The 16,278-nt window shown below is 37.9% G+C and overlaps 1 protein-coding gene across 4 annotated transcripts in view; it reads left to right on the top strand.

Annotated features, from left to right (window-relative positions):
* The window catches only part of BCKDHB (branched chain keto acid dehydrogenase E1 subunit beta), a 268,629-nt gene that overhangs the window by 90,715 nt on the left and 161,636 nt on the right, over positions 1 to 16,278 (top strand). For all 4 annotated transcript variants that reach the window (XR_005217874.1, XR_005217875.1, XM_037842956.1 and 1 more), the window contains exons 7-8: positions 14,963 to 15,060; positions 15,580 to 15,690. Coding sequence is in view for 2 of the 4 variants with exons in the window: in XM_037842956.1 (XP_037698884.1) it covers positions 14,963 to 15,060; positions 15,580 to 15,690 (209 nt within the window). In the remaining 2 variants the exon portion in view is untranslated. The remainder of the gene's footprint in view (positions 1 to 14,962; positions 15,061 to 15,579; positions 15,691 to 16,278) is intronic.

Below are 16,278 nucleotides of genomic sequence, written 5' to 3'. Positions count from 1 at the left end.
GGTACCTTTGTCTGTTTGTTTGCTTCCCCTACTTTTCTACACATCGATCCATAAACTAGACAAAGTGGAGTTTGGTCCTTATGGCATTCCCAATCCCACTGTCACCCCTCATAAGCTACATTTTTATACAACTGTCTTCGAGATTCATGGGTTCTGGGTTGTAGTTTAATAGTTTCAGGTATCCACCACCAGCTGCCCCAATTCTTTAGAACCTAAAAAAGGTTGTCTAAAGTGTGCGTAAGAGTGCCCACCAGAGTGATCTCTCGGCTCGTTTTGGAATCTCTCTGCCACTGAAGCTTATTTCATTTCCTTTCACATCCCCCTTTTGGTCAAGAAGATGTTCTCCATCCCACGATGCCGGGTCTACATTCCTCCCCGGGAGTCATATTCCACGTTGCCAGGGAGATTCACTTCCCTGGGTGTCTGATCCCACGTAGGGGGGAGGGCAGTGATTTCACCTTTCAAGTTGGCTTAGCTAGAGAGAGAGGGCCACATCTGAGCAACAAAGAGGCATTCAGGAGGAGACTCTTAGGCACAAATACAGGGAGGCCTAGCCTCTCCTTTGCAGCAACCGTCTTCCCAAGGGTAAAACTTATGGTAGAGGGCTCAACCCATCAAACCACCAGTCCCCTATGTCTGTGGTCATGTTAGCAACCATGGAGGTGGGGTAGGCGAATACCCCTGCATTCTCCACAGGCTCCTCAAGGGGGCACTACATCTTTTTTTTTTTTTTTTCCTTGTTTGTCTTTTTTCTTTTTTTTTTTTTTTTTTTTTTTAACTTTCCCTTCTTTTTTCAAGTCAACTGTATGAAAAAAAAGTTAAAAAGAAAACAAACATACAATAAAAGAACATTTCAAAGAGACCATAGCAAGGGAGTAAGAAAAAGACAACTAACCTAAGATAACTGCTTAACTTCCAACATGTTCCTACTTTACCCCAAGAAAGTTACATACTATAGCAACATTTCAGTGAACTTGTTCCTACTACATCCATCAGAAATTAACAGACCATAGTCATTTTTGGGCATCCCCAGAACGTTAAATAGCTTATCTGTTCTTCTTGGATTATTGTTCCCCCTTCCTTAATTGCTCTCTACTGCTAGTTCCCCTACATTCTACATTATAAACCATTTGTTTTACATTTTTCAAAGTTCACATTAGTGGTAGCATATAATATTTCTCTTTTTGTGCCTGGCTTATTTCGCTCAGCATTATGTCTTCAAGGTTCATCCATGTTGTCATATGTTTCACCAGATCGTTCCTTCTTACTGCCGCGTAGTATTCCATCGTGTGTATATACCACATTTTATTTATCCACTCATCTGTTGAAGGACATTTGGGTTGTTTCCATCTCTTGGCAATTGTGAATAATGCTGCTATGAACATTGGCGTGCAGATATCTGTTCGTGTCACTGCTTTCCGATCTTCCGGGTATATCCCGAGAAGTGCAATTGCTGGATCGAATGGTAGCTCTATCTCTAGTTTTCTAAGGAACTGCCAGACTGACTTCCAGAGTGGCTGAACCATTATACAGTCCCACCAACAATGAATAAGAGTTCCAATTTCTCCACATCCCCTCCAGCATTTGTAGTTTCCTGTTTGTTTAATGGCAGCCATTCTAACCGGTGTTAGATGGTATCTCATTGTGGTCTTAATTTGCATCTCTCTAATAGCTAGTGAAGCTGAACATTTTTTCATGTGTTTCTTGGCCATTTGTATTTCCTCTTCAGAGAACTGTCTTTTCATATCTTTTGCCCATTTTATAATTGGGCTGACTGTACTATTGTCATTGAGTTGTAGGATTTCTTTGTATATGCAAGATATCAGTCTTTTGTCAGATACATGGTTTCCAAAAATTTTTTCCCATTGAGTTGGCTGCCTCTTTACCTTTTTGAGAAATTCCTTTGAGGTGCAGAAACTTCTAAGCTTGAGGAGTTCCCATTTATCTATTTTCTCTTTTGTTGCTTGTGCTTTGGGTGTAAAGTCTAGGAAGTGGCCTCCTAATACAAGGTCTTGAAGATGTTTTCCTACATTATCTTCTAGGAGTTTTATGGTACTTTCTTTTATATTGAGATCTTTGGTCCATTTTGAGTTAATTTTTGTGTAGGGGGTGAGGTAGGGGTCCTCTTTCATTCTTTTGGATATGGATATCCAACTCTCCCAGCCCCATTTGTTGAAAAGACCATTATGGCTCAGTTCGGTGACTTTGGGGGCCTTATCAAAGATCAGTCGGCCATAGATCTGAGGGTCTATCTCTGAATTCTCAATTCGATTCCATTGATCTATATGTCTATCTTTGTGCCAGTACCATGCTGTTTTGGCAACTGTGGCTTTATAATAGGCTTCAAAGTCAGGGAGTGTAAGTCCTCCCACTTCGTTTTTCTTTTTTAGAGTGTCTTTAGCAATTCGAGGCATCTTCCCTTTCCAAATAAATTTGATAACTAGCTTTTCCAAGTCTGCAAAGTAGGTTGTTGGAATTTGATTGGGATTGCATTGAATCTGTAGATGAGTTTGGGTAGAATTGACATCTTAATGACATTTAGCCTTCCTATCCATGAACATGGAATATTTTTCCATCTTTTAAGGTCCCCTTCTATTTCTTTTAGTAGAGTTATGTAGTTTTCTTTGTATAGGTCTTTTACATCTTTGGTTAAGTTTATTCCTAGGTACTTGATTTTTTTAGTTGCTATTGAAAATGGTATCTTTTTCTTGAGTGTCTCTTCAGTTTGTTCATTTCTAGCATATAGAAACATTACTGACTTATGTGCATTAATCTTGTATCCCGCTACTTTGCTAAATTTGTTTATTAGCTCTAGTAGGTGTATCGTTGATTTCTCAGGGTTTTCTAGATATAAGATCATATCATCTGCAAACAATGACAGTTTTACTTCTTCTTTTCCAATTTGGATGCCTTTTATTTCTTTGTCTTGCCGGATTGCCCTGGCTAGCACTTCCAGCACAATGTTGAATAACAGTGGTGACAGCGGGCATCCTTGTCTTGTTCCTGATCTTAGAGGGAAGGCTTTCAGTCTCTCACCATTGAGTACTATGCTGGCTGTGGGTTTTTTCATATATGCTCTTTATCATGTTGAGGAAGTTTCCTTCAATTCCTACCTTTTGAAGTGTTTTTATCAAAAACGGATGTTGTATTTTGTCAAATGCTTTTTCAGCATCTATTGAGATGATCAATTGATTTTTCCCTTTCGAGTTTTTAATGTGTTGTAATACATTGATTGTTTTTCTTATGTTGAACCATCCTTGCATGCCTGGAATGAACCCCACTTGGTCATGGTGTATGATTTTTTTAATGTGTCTTTGGATTCGATTTGCAAGTATTTTGTTGAGGATTTTTGCATCTATATTCATTAGGGAGATTGGCCGGTAGTTTTCCTTTTTTGTAGCATCTTTGCCTGGTTTTGGTATTAGATTGATGTTAGCTTCATAAAATGAGTTAGGTAGTGTTCCATTTTTTTCAATGTTTTGAAAGAGTTTGAGTAAGATTGGTGTCAGTTCTTTCTGGAAAGTTTGGTAGAATTCCCCTGTGAAGCCATCTGGCCCTGGGCATTTATTTGTGGGAAGATTTTTGATGACTGATTGGATCTCTTTGCTTGTGATGGGTTGGTTGAGGTCTTCTATTTCTTCTCTGGTCAGTCTAGGTTGTTCATATGTTTCCAGGAAATTGTCCATTTCTTCTACATTATCCAGTTTGTTGCCATACAGTTGTTCATAATATCCTCTTATAATTTTTTTAATTTCTTCAGGATCTGCAGTTATGTCACCTTTTTCATTCATTATTTTGTTTATATGGGTCTTCTCTCTTTTTGATTTTGTCAGTCTAGCTAGGGGCTTGTCAATCTTGTTGATCTTCTCAAAGAACCAACTTTTGGTGATATTTATCCTTTCTATTGTTTTTTTGTTCTCTATGTCATTTATTTCTGCTTTAATCCTTGTTATTTCTTTTCTTGTACTTGGTTTAGGATTGGTTTGCTGTTCATTTTCTAGCTTCTTCAGTTGATCCATTAGTTCTTTGATTTTGGCTCTTTCTTCCTTTTTAATATATGCGTTTAGTGCTATAAATTTCCCCCTTAGCACTGCTTTTGCTGCATCCCATAGGTTTTGGTATGTTGTGTTGTCATTTTCATTCGTCTCTATATATTTAGCAATTTCTCTTGCTATTTCTTCTTTAACCCACTGATTGTTTAGGAGTGTGTTGTTTAACCTCCAGGTATTTGTGAATTTTCTAAGTCTCTGATGGTTATTGACTTCTAATTGTATTCCATTGTGGTCAGAGAATGTGCTTTGAATAATTTCAATCTTTTTAAATTTATTGAGGCTTGTTTTATGTCCCAGCATATGATCTATTCTGGAGAAAGTTCCGTGAGCACTAGAAAAGTATGTGTATCCTGTTGATTTGGGATGTAATGTCCTGTAGATGTCTGTTAAATCTAATTCATTTATCAGATTGTTTAGGTTTTCAATTTCCTTATTGGTCTTCTGTTTGGTTGATCTATCTATAGGAGAGAGTGATGTGTTGAAGTCTCCCACAATTATTGTGGAAACATCAATTGCTTCCTTTAGTTTTGTCAATGTTTCTCTCATGTATTTTGTGGCACCTTGATTGGGTGCATAGACATTTACGATTGTTATTTCTTCTTGCTGAATTGCCCCTTTTATTAGTATGTAGTGGCCTTCTTTGTCTCTCAAAACATCCCTGCATTTGAAGTCTATTTTATCTGAGATTAATATTGCTACACCTGCTTTCTTTTGGCTGTAGCTTGCATGAAATATTTTTTTCCATCCTTTCACTTTCAGTTTCTTTGTGTCCCTGTGTCTAAGATGAGTCTCTTGTATGCAACATATTGATGGTTCATTTTTTTTGATCCATTCTGCGAATCTATATCTTTTAATTGGGGAGTTTAATCCATTTACATTCAACGTTAAAACCGTGAAGGCATTTCTTGAATCGGCCATCTTATCCTTTGGATTATGTTTGCCATATTTTTCCCTCTCTCTATTAATATCCTTTATTGTACCCATACCGAATCTCTTTAGTACTGAACCTTTCTCCAAGTCTCTCTGTCCTGTCTTTGTTTCTCTGTCTGTAGGGCTCCCTTTAGTATCTCCAGTAGGGCAGGTCTCTTGTTAGCAAATTCTCTCAGCATTTCTTTGTCTGTGAAAAATTTAAGCTCTCCCTCAAATTTGAAGGAGAGCTTTGCTGGATAAAGTATTCTTGGCTGGAAATTCCTCTCACTCAGAATTTTAAATATATCGTGCCACTGCCTTCTCGCCTCCATGGTGGCTGCTGAGTAGTCACTACTTAGTCTTATGCTGTTTCCTTTGTATGTGGTGAATTGCTTTTCTCTTGCTGCTTTCAGAACTTGCTCCTTCTCTTCTATGTTTGACAGTGTGATCAGTATATGTCTCGGAGTGGGTTTTTTTGGATTTATTCTATTTGGAGTTCGCTGAGCATTTATGATTTGTGTATTTATGTTGTTTAGAAGATTTGGGAAGTTTTCCCCAACAATTTCTTTGAATACTCTTCCTAGACCTTTACCCTTTTCTTCCCCTTCTGGGACACCAATGAGTCTTATATTCGGACGTTTCATATTATCTATCATATCCCTGAGGTCCATTTCGAGTTTTTCAATTTTTTTCCCCATTCTTTCTTTTATGCTTTCATTTTCCATTCTGTCATCTTCCAGGTCACTGATTCGTTGTTCAACTTCCTCTAGTCTTGTACTATGAGTGTCCAGAATCTTTTTAATTTGGTCAACTGTTTCTTTAATTTCCATAAGATCATCCATTTTTTTATTTAGTCTTGCAATGTCTTCTTTATGCTCTTCTAGGGTCTTCTTGATTTCCTTCATATCCCGTACTAGGGTCTCATTGTTCATCTTTAGTTCTTTGAGTAGCTGCTCTAGGTGTGTCTCTTCTGGTCTTTTGATTTGGGTGCTTGGGCTTGGGTTATCCATATCGTCTGGTTTTTTCATATGCTTTATAATTTTCTGTTGTTTTTGGCCTCGTGGCATTTGCTGACCTTGATAGGGTTCTTTTAGGGTTTGTAGACCAGTTGAAGTCCTTATCTCTAATTTATCAGATCTACAGCTTCGTGGAGTACACTTTCTCTAACTAACCAGCAGGTGGCGTCCACGAGCCACCTGTTCTCCACAAGCCAGATCTCCCCTGCTTAGCCTTTTTGGTGAGTGGGGGAGTGAGTCTTGTGGGGCCCAATTGGTGTCCCAAGCTTGCGTGTGTAGTTGGTGTTGCCTGCCCTGTATGTGGGGCGTGTTTCTGGGCAGTCGGGGAGGGGGGTGGCCCTATCAATCAAATCTCCCTGATGATCCTAGAGTTTTAAAGCTACTGCAATAGTCTAGTCCTTCAGTTCAGTCCTGCCACAGTTTGTCTCTGCCACTGACCCACAAGTCTTTGGTATTGGCGTATGGCTCCTGAGACTTGCAAGTGGGCCCCTCTTCCAGGCTGTGCACCCCGGGTCCTCTGTTGAGGGATGACTGTGCTATGTCACAGGTGAGTGCCGTCCCCCCAGGGCAGTTCTGGGCTGCTGGGCTGTGTTGGGAGGCTCCCAGTCTGCTCAAATGATGGCTGAATGGGGCTCTGTTAATTCACACTGCTCCCCCTTCCCAGCTCTGGGACATTCAGCTGAGGTTGCAGGGAAGGCTAATGTCCACGCCCAGTTTTGTGGTGTGTGCCTGTTATTTGAAGCACTTCCGTCACACTGGGTTGTCTGGGGCAGCTCTGGGCTATGGGGCTGGCGATGGGCAGGAGTGTTTCCTGTCCACCAGGATGGTGGCTGTGAGCGGACACCCCCCTTTTCTTGGGAAGTTGTGTTGTTTAGTGAATTTTCTCAGCCACTGGATTATTGCCTTTTGTCTCAGAGCTCTCTTAGTTCTCCTCTTGACTTGACGTGCCCAAATTTCAATTCTTTGAAGCTTTCTGTATTGAGCTTCTTAGAGTAATTGTTTTAGAAAAAGCAAAAAGGATTTAAAAAAAAAAAAAACAAAAAAAAAAAAACGGCCCTCCTCAGAGATCTAATGGGTTATTGAAATGCTAATAGACAAAGCAACCAGGGCCATTAAGGAAAGGTGCCCAAGGCAGAGAGATCAGCCTTGCTTCGGGATTTGCATATGCGCCTCAAGGCCTGATCTCCGCCCTTCCCCTTTCTGTGTTCACCAGAACTCCAAAAATCCTCTGCTTTTATTTTGGAGTTTTTCGTGTTGATTTTTTTCTATGCCTGTCTCCTCTCTGCTGGGCTGGCTGCTCTCAGAGTCTCTGGTGTCTGGCCTCAGTCTATCTATGGTTGGAGTTTGAATCAGTAGAATGAGTTTCCGGTAAGAGCAGCCACTGCAATTCTCCCTTCTCCTTCCTGGAGCTGACAGCCCCTCCTCCCCCGGGACTGAGCCTGGCAGGGAGGGGCGCGGGTCCCCTGGCCGCAAAAACTTACAGATTTCGCTGATCTCAGCAGTTCCACGTTTTCATGAGTGCTGTATGAAGTATGCCCAAAGACAGACCGCTCCGTGGTGTCCAGTCCACGCAGTTCCTGGCCTTCCACCCACTTTCCTGGAGGAGCAACTGGAGCGAGGACCAGGAGGTGCTGCCGGGTGTCCGTCCCCACTGCTCTCTTTGAGCTGTTATTTTCTTGCAGATGCTTTCTACATGAATTATTAAGGTTTTAAATCAGAAGGATTTGGCCAGTGCTTTCCAAGGACTTGGAAATATAATTTATTCATTTCAGTATTCATGTTTACCTGAAACATTATGTAAATCTATGTTTACATGTGTTCATGAATGTACACACATACATGCATAAGACACACATTTTCAAACCTCCATTTCTTTGTATATACTTTTTCTTTCTATATGGAATGGCTTTCTTTGTTTTCTCTTGTGTCAGGTATCTTCCAAGACCCCATAATCACTGATACCCTCCTTTGTGATCTTCCTTAATTCTCATAACTAGTGTTACTTCTTTCTGTGTTCTTTGAGCAGTTTGTCCTCATTGCTATATCATGTTTTTATTTGCTTGATGATAATATTTTTCCATCTTTATAACTTCTGCTTGAGTGTATGCTTCTTAAGGGCACATACTGCCTTTCAAAATTTCATATTCCAGCATCTTGTGTATACACAATAAATATTAAATGGACAAATGTGTATTGTACATAGTGTATATATTATTCATATAACCTGCATTATTCCAAAAATGCATTTAAGATGACTTATAAGCAAGGTAACAAATTTGAAGAAAATTGGAAGGGAGAAAGGAGGAGGCTGGGAAATAAAATGGAGCCAGTATGAGCTAATTCATGCCATGTGTCTATAAGCGTATATGTAGCATGAATGTAAGTGAATTTCCATGTAGAAAGGAAGCATATATGTGGAAATTTTACAATATATATTAAAAAAGTCTATCTTGTCTGAGAAGTAACAGAGTGAGTGCCAAATCGGGAAAAAATGCCTTTTCAAAGCAGTAGGATCTCTTGGTATCCTTCCTGGCCCTTCCCCCATCCACTTACTGGCATGACACAGAGCCAGCTATGCTCCCAGTGCAGATCCTTGGTCCCAGTTCCAGAGGGAGAAGAGTAACCCTTTGCAAATACTGGGAACATGTATGTCTGGCCCAGTCTGTCTGGTGGTGGCTTGAAGACTGGCTCTTCTAGAACTTGCCTTGCATATAGAAGGAGGTTCACACAGCTCTCCTACAGAATGGTTTGTAGGAGGCTGCCTGGCAAAATGGAAAGCTAGCTATAGGACTGTGGCCAGAACTTTGAGGAAACCATTTCCTAGGGAAGAGGGTGTGAAGAAACAGTTTCCTAGGAAAGAGGTGACATTGGTATTTGTGTAAACAGGGGATCCTAGAGCCATGTACATGCCAAAGACGAGATGCATGCACAGAAGGCCCAGGGAGGCCCCTATGCTTTTGCCTGGAACTATTCTCTTTTCTCTTTGTATGGATGACCTCTGAAGGAGAGCACTTGCACAAATCAATCTGGAAACACTAGAAAAGGCATTTTCTTGTTTTCTTCCTCTTCCTCTTTCTCCTTCTTGATTTTTTTCTTCTTTTTTTTAAAAAATTTTTTAAATTAGACCCTGGCATTCAGGGTAGGCTTTGTCATAATATTAGCTGGATACAAGGTTAAGTAACAGATACCTCAGAGTTTAAAATTTCAGTGATAACACATTAAAATATCAAAATGTAAGGTTTTAACAAAAGATAACAAGACATAAAAAGAACCTGGAAGTGTTGGCCCAGGCAAAGGAGAAGATAACAGCATTAGAAACCATGGATGAGGAGGTTCAGACCAAGGGCATTGCAGATAAAGACTTTAAAAAAAAATAGTCCTAAATTTGATCAAAGAGCCCAAGGAAAGCATGAACAAAAACTAAAGAAAATCAGGAAATTGATGAAGTGAACACAAAGAGAATATCAATAGAGAGATAGAAATAAGAAAAGGAACCAAACAGAGCCGAAGACCACTGTAACAGAAATTAAAAATTCCTTGGAGGGGTTCAACAGCAGATTGGAGTTGGCATAAGAAAGAATCAGTGAACTTGAAGATAAGATAATTGAAATCATCCAGTCTGAGGAACAGAAGAAAGAAAGAATGAAGAAAAGTGAACAGAGCCTGAGGAACCTGTGGGATACCATCAAGTATACCAATATACACATTGTGGGAGTCCCAGAAGGAGAAGAAAGGAAAAAGGAGCAGAGAGAATATTTAAAGAAATAATGGCTGAAAACCTTCCAAATTTAATGAAAGACATGTCTGATACTCAACAAATTCCAAATAGAACCACACTTTGCTGTGTTATAATCGAACTGTTGAATGCCAAATATTAAGACAGAATTCTGAAAGCCTCAAGAGAGAAGCAATGTGTCACATATAAAGGAGCCTCTATAAGATTAAGTGCCAGTTTCTCATCAGAAACCATGGATCAAGAAGGCAGCGGGAAGACGTATTTAAAGTGCTGAAAGCAAAAAATTGTCATCCAAGAATTCTATATCCAGCAAAATTATTTTTCAAAAATCAAGGAGGGATTAAGACATTCTCAGATAAACAAAAGCTGAGGGTCTTTGCACCACTAGCTGGCCCTACAAGAAATTCAAAAGGGAGTTTTGTAGGTTGAAAGGAAAGGACACTAGACAATTGACTGAAGTCACATGAAGAAATAAAGATTTCCAGTGAAGATAATGACATGGGTAAGTATAAATACCAGTACCATTATGTTTTTGAATTGTAAATACACTTTTTACTTCTTACAGGATCTAAAAGGGAAAGGCATAAAATGTATTGATAAATCAATGATTTTGGACTCATGATGTGTAAATAAGTAATTAGTTTCAAAAAGCTACATAAAGGTGGGATGGAGGGATATAGAAACATAGTAAAGTTCATGTATGTTATTGAAGTTAGGTTGGTTTCAAGCAAATGAGATTGTTATAGATATAAGATATTAAATTTAAGCCCCATGGTAACCAGAAAGAAAATATCAGAATATGACAACTCATAGAGACAGAAAGTAGAGTATAGGTTATAAGGGGTAGAGGGCAGACACAATGGGGTGTTAATGCAAATGAATATAGGGCTTTTGTTTGGGGTGAAGGGAAAGTTCTAGTTGTGGATGGTGGTGAGCATGGGTACTTCAACACTGAATGTGATCCTATTGAATGGTATTCTTCAAGGGTTGGGGTTGAGGTAGGAAGATTTATTTTGTATATGTTTCCACAATTAAAAAAAAAGAGAAACTAAAGAGATAATGACAGTGAAATGAAGTACATGATACTGGATGAGATCTAAGAATAGAAGAGAATGGACTCAAAAGGATATTATTGGGACATGAGGAAAAATTGGAACATAGAATGTAAGCTTTATATCAACATTAAATTTCTTGAATTTGATAACTGTACCTAAGTTGGTTACACCCATGAATTTCCTTGCTTGTAGGAAATATACATGGAAATACTAGTATTCAAGGAGTATGGTGTGTATAATGTACTCTCAAATGTATGGAAAATAGGTAGTAGGTAGGTTGGTTGGTAGATAGATAGATGGATAGATAGACAGGATGATATGGCAAATGTGGCAAAATGTTAAAATTGCTGGATCCTAGTGTCTGGGAGAGTGGGTGGATGTTGGAGTTTTCTGTATGGTGTTTGTATTCTTTTTTGCAACTGTACTGTAAGTCTGATTATTTCAAAATAAAAAGTTAAAAAATATATTTCTGATATTTGAGCAAGCAACTGCATCTTTTTTGATTTGGCCTTGGAAAGATTTCTTATTTTACTAAATCATACGTTTTCATCAATATATATATCTGAAAGATTTCTTTGTGGAATGCTCATTACTGCTAAGATTTGAATGTTTTCACCATGTGGTGAAATGAAGTGGTTTCAGTTCATCCCACTGCCATGAAAATTGGAATCTGTAATGTGAAGATTTGTGACCTAACTTCTGTTAACTACTCTTTCAAAAAGCACATAGCCGTGGGGTAGGAATGCATGAATTCTGATTTGAAATAGTCTTCTCTTGGAATAAGTATCTTTTAAATTAATGTAACTAAAAAGTATCTGTGAATATAGCTTGCTCTCCAGGTGACCTGTTTTGCCTAAGTTTAAATAAATGAACATATTAAAATTGTATTCTTATTCTCCTGCTCACAGGATTAAATTTATACAAATGTAAAAAGTGTTTTTGTTTGTTTTTGTTAATGTAAGTCTTGTCCTGACCTAATTCTCTGCATAATACTTTTTGATATAGGGTATAAAGCTTTGTTTGGTATGTTGTCCCATAATTAATTGTTAAAAAATAAAGTTGTATTACTCTGGATAATTTATTTAATACATTGAAGCAGCTAGTCTCTCACTGGCAACTTTTGAAAGGAAATGGGCCAGGATGCCAACCCATTTCTTTTGTTATACCAGCCCTTAGTGTTGTGAGTTCCAGGAATTTGCTAATTGGCAGTTGGCAACTGATTTACAAGGCAGGAAGACAGGGCTCTTGAACAGCAGCCAGTGACTCACAAGAAAGACAGTGAGTGTGCACTGGCTTCAAGTCTGTACTACTGGCACACAGATCTTGCTGCCAGGGGAAAGAGGAGTTGATGATGGCAAAGAGCCTATGTGCTACCTTTGGCATGTTTGCCAGAGGTGGTCAGTTTGTTCTTGACCCTCATTTTGGTTTAGCACTTGAGAACTGCTAAGTAAAATATGTACTGTTCTAGTTGAATATGTCTCTCTGCCTGTCTCTCTGCCTGTCTGTGTGTCCATCTGTTCAGTTGTCCATCCATCCACCCATCCATGTATCCACCCATCCATCCATCCATCCATCCATCCATCCATCCATCTTTCTAATATTGGATTAAACTTAATGGGCTGGAATTAATCTCCAACAGCATGGTTTAGAATTAGGGTTGGCAAACTTTTTCTGTAGAGACACAGATAGTCAATATTTTAGGCTTACAGACCGTATACCTTCTCTGTTGGAACTATGCAACTCTGCTGTTGTGGGGTGAAAGCAGCTATAGACAGTATGCAAATGAATGGATATGGCTGTGTTCTAAGAAAACTTTATTTACAAAAATTTGACTTGTAATCTGTTTAAACAGTGGAAGTATCTGACTCAACATAGAGTTTGTGGGCTATAGGATAACTTTTAAAAATGCTATGTTTCAGGTCAACTTCATACTTGTCATCCACTTAGAGATTTACTCACAAAAGTAGTTTAATAGGTTTTACCATTTTGTTTTTCTTCTTTATTTATTCATATTGACTGTTTAAAAAATACCCAGCTCTCACTGGCACTGGTTGTAGAAATGTCACTGGAATAGAAGTATACAAAAATTCAAGGAGCAAAATTCCCCACCACATTACTGGTAGCTAAGTACAATTACATTTGATAGTTTTTCTTCTAAATATGACTTTAAACAACTGTATTTTGGCCTGGACACATAGCCAAGATATATTGTTAAGTGAAAAAAAAAGTCAGTTGTAGAAAGGTTCGGAACACTGTTACAAAATGATTGTTTGTAAAAAAAAAAGATTTACATTTGTCTGTGTTTATGGATACTTGCATATTGCAAATATCTGAAAAAATACTTAATTGTGGTTCTTTGCAAATGAATGTTTTCAAGCAAATGAAAACAGCTCGGGCTAGAATAAGCATAAAATATTGAAGATATTAAATAGCTCACAGATCTCTGGATTGCTTGGGAACCAGGCTTAGAGGATATATTTGTAGATGCAGCATCCTAAGTCCCACTGCATAACTGGTTCTGAAAGACTGCCCCAGCAGCTCTCTTAGCTCTGCAGTTTTTATACCACTGACCCACATATTGGATCTGCCTCCACTATTACCAGTACTCTGGAATGGATTCTGAACAGTTGCTGCTCTTTTGTACAATTCAGAGTCTGGTGTGGTGTGTTTGATTGGCAGAACCCCTAGTGTTGTGCCTTTGTTGCAGTGGAGACTGGGAAAGTGTGTGGAACTCACTTCAGTAGTGAATGAAGGTCTCTGCCTCATAAGGTGGGAGATTTACCCAATAAAGGAAGAGAATTCAGGAGCTTGGGTGCCAGGAGATTTATCTACTGCAGATACCCTTGAAATTGTTAACCTTGATTACTTCTGGGCGGTGGAGTTGGAAGGGCTGATTGAGGAGCAGAGAAAACCTTTAACTTTCATTTTTCAATTGTATACTATTTGAATTTTTTTTAATATATGTAACAATGATAAAAGATCATGGGGAAAATGGGAAAAAAGGTAACTTTTCCAGCTTTTCCACTATTATCCTGCTCTCACGTAAGTATTCACAGAGGCTTCCCAGAATAATTAGGCAATTTCATCTACCTCTTATGCAAATTCCTTTAAAAATTCACTTATAATTTCCTCTCAGATTCAGTTGAGTCTATATTGTGTATATTTGGTTGAGCAGATAAATCATAAAATAGATTTCTGGGGTACCAGTTGCCTACTCTTCTTTTTGGTTTTAGTAGCACTGATTTGTTTTTTTTTTTTTTTTTAAATCTTCATTTTATTGAGATATATTCACATACCACGCAGTCATACAAAACAAATCGTACTTTCAATTGTTTACAGTACCATTACATAGTGGTACATTCATCACCCAAATCAATCCCTGACACCTTCATTAGCACACACACAAAAATAACAAGAATAATAATTAGAGTGAAAAAGAGCAATTGAAGTAAAAAAGAACACTGGGTACCTTTGTCTGTTTGTTTCCTTCCCCTATTTTTCTACTGATTTGGTTTTATCTCTGAATTCTACGGTATTCAACTTTAAAACTAAGATGATGTCAGTTGCTGTAGTTGATGAAGTATTCATAGATGCAAGGTGCAAAAATAAAATGTGCTTAAAAATTTGGTTCAATGTGCTTTTTGTTTCTGTTTTCTTTCCCCCTCTATAAACTTGCTCCTTGATAGAAAACATATCTGAGAGCTTATTTCAGTCTAACTTGTTTTATCAGATATATTTTAAAAATAATAAACTTGTTATTTTCATAACACTTTTAGCTTTATTGAAAAATTACAGTGATAGTGCAGAGAATTCTCATATACCCTACACCCAGTTTCCTCTATTATTAACATCTTACATTAGTATAGTATATTTGTTACAATTAATGAACCAATACCAATACATTATATTGCCTAAAGTTCATACTTTATTCAAATTTCCTTTATTTTACTTAACGTCCTTTTTCTGTTCCAGGATAGCCTATATGTTTTATACATTTGTATTGTACTTGTTCATCTATATAATAATGTCATGGAGCCATATAATAAATGCTATTTCTGTTATGAATAACTTTTGGAATTTGGGGGAAGAATAAATAAAGCTTTGCCACAATGAAGCTCTTATATTCCTTTATGCACAAATGTAACATGAAAAAAAAATAATTAACCTTTAATTTTCCTCCTGTTATGTATTCAGTGGAACAGGTTCCTGTAGAGCCATACAACATCCCACTATCCCAGGCGGAAGTCATACAGGAAGGGAGTGATGTTACTCTAGTTGCCTGGGGCACTCAGGTCAGTAACATTTATCCCAATTGTTAATGTTCATGTTATGATTAGAAGCTCTCATTTTTAACCATAATACTATGAAGAATTGAAGATGTTTTCTTTATATCTCAAATGGAAATCTGCTTAGCTTTGGTGTTACATCTATACACGGTACTGATTTCTGATTGAAGGGGAGTCATATTCAGTCATATTAAAATATATAAGCATAGGGTAAAGTCATTAAAAAATATGCTGAGGGCTTAGAAAGATGTATTCCTTACACAGTTTATGAAAATTTATCCTTACACTGTTTCTTTTGAAGCCCTTATTACCATCCTCACTCCTTGTTGCTGCACTCATTATCTCCTTTTTCATCCCAGCTCTTGCCATCTCTTGTGATTACTTTGTCGGCCGGGTGGATCCATCCATTGGCCTAGTCTCATAATTCTGGCTTTAAACACTGTATATGTTGTTGTTAAAATTCAACTAGGTTTTCAGGCCTAAATCCCTGAAGTCATCTGCTGCATATTTTCCCCCTCATTTCAGGTTCATGTTATCCGAGAAGTGGCTTCCTTGGCACAAGAAAAGCTTGGTGTGTCTTGTGAAATCATCGATCTGAGGACTATAATACCTTGGGATGTAGATACAGTTTGCAAGGTATGAATATGATGTATGTCATGGTTGAAATGGATGTCATTTCCTCAAAATCTTTTGCCAGATTTGTTGGGCTATTTGTGAAGAATTTTTTTGAAATGTTAGCTTTGTGAGCATTTTCAACTGATTTAAAACTTTTAAATTTGCAATGTGAAAGAAATGTGTGCCAGATAAATCAGGTGATGCCCAGGGAAACAAATCATTTTAGGGTTTCTTTTTTCTCCCCTAGTTCTTTCTCTTTAAAATATTACTAAACTGTGTCCTTCGTGCAGCCAGCTCAGAGTTGTCTGAGTAATGGAGTAGAACAAATAAGGGATGTAGAAGTCACCTGTGTTTCTAAGTTCTTATGGTTATGGTCCAATAAGCTAGGTTTAATTTAGTCAGGTAATTGGTTTAGCTGAATTTTCATTTTTCTTCTCTCCAAAAGAAATGGGCATGATTAATTTTAAAAGATAACTCTTTATATGACTTTAATACTAAGGGTTGCAGTTTGACTGTTACATCATTATTTTTTTGGCTGCTCTGATTTATATTTTCCTCTTGAGCTTTGGCCTGACTAGGATTCATATAGTCCCTCTTTTTTTTTTTTTT

This window comes from Choloepus didactylus, chromosome 7 (assembly GCF_015220235.1).
Source record: "Choloepus didactylus isolate mChoDid1 chromosome 7, mChoDid1.pri, whole genome shotgun sequence".
Lineage (NCBI taxonomy): Eukaryota > Metazoa > Chordata > Mammalia > Pilosa > Megalonychidae > Choloepus > Choloepus didactylus.
Note: the sequence above shows the minus strand (reverse complement) of the source record. Positions and strands in the feature narration are given on the sequence as shown.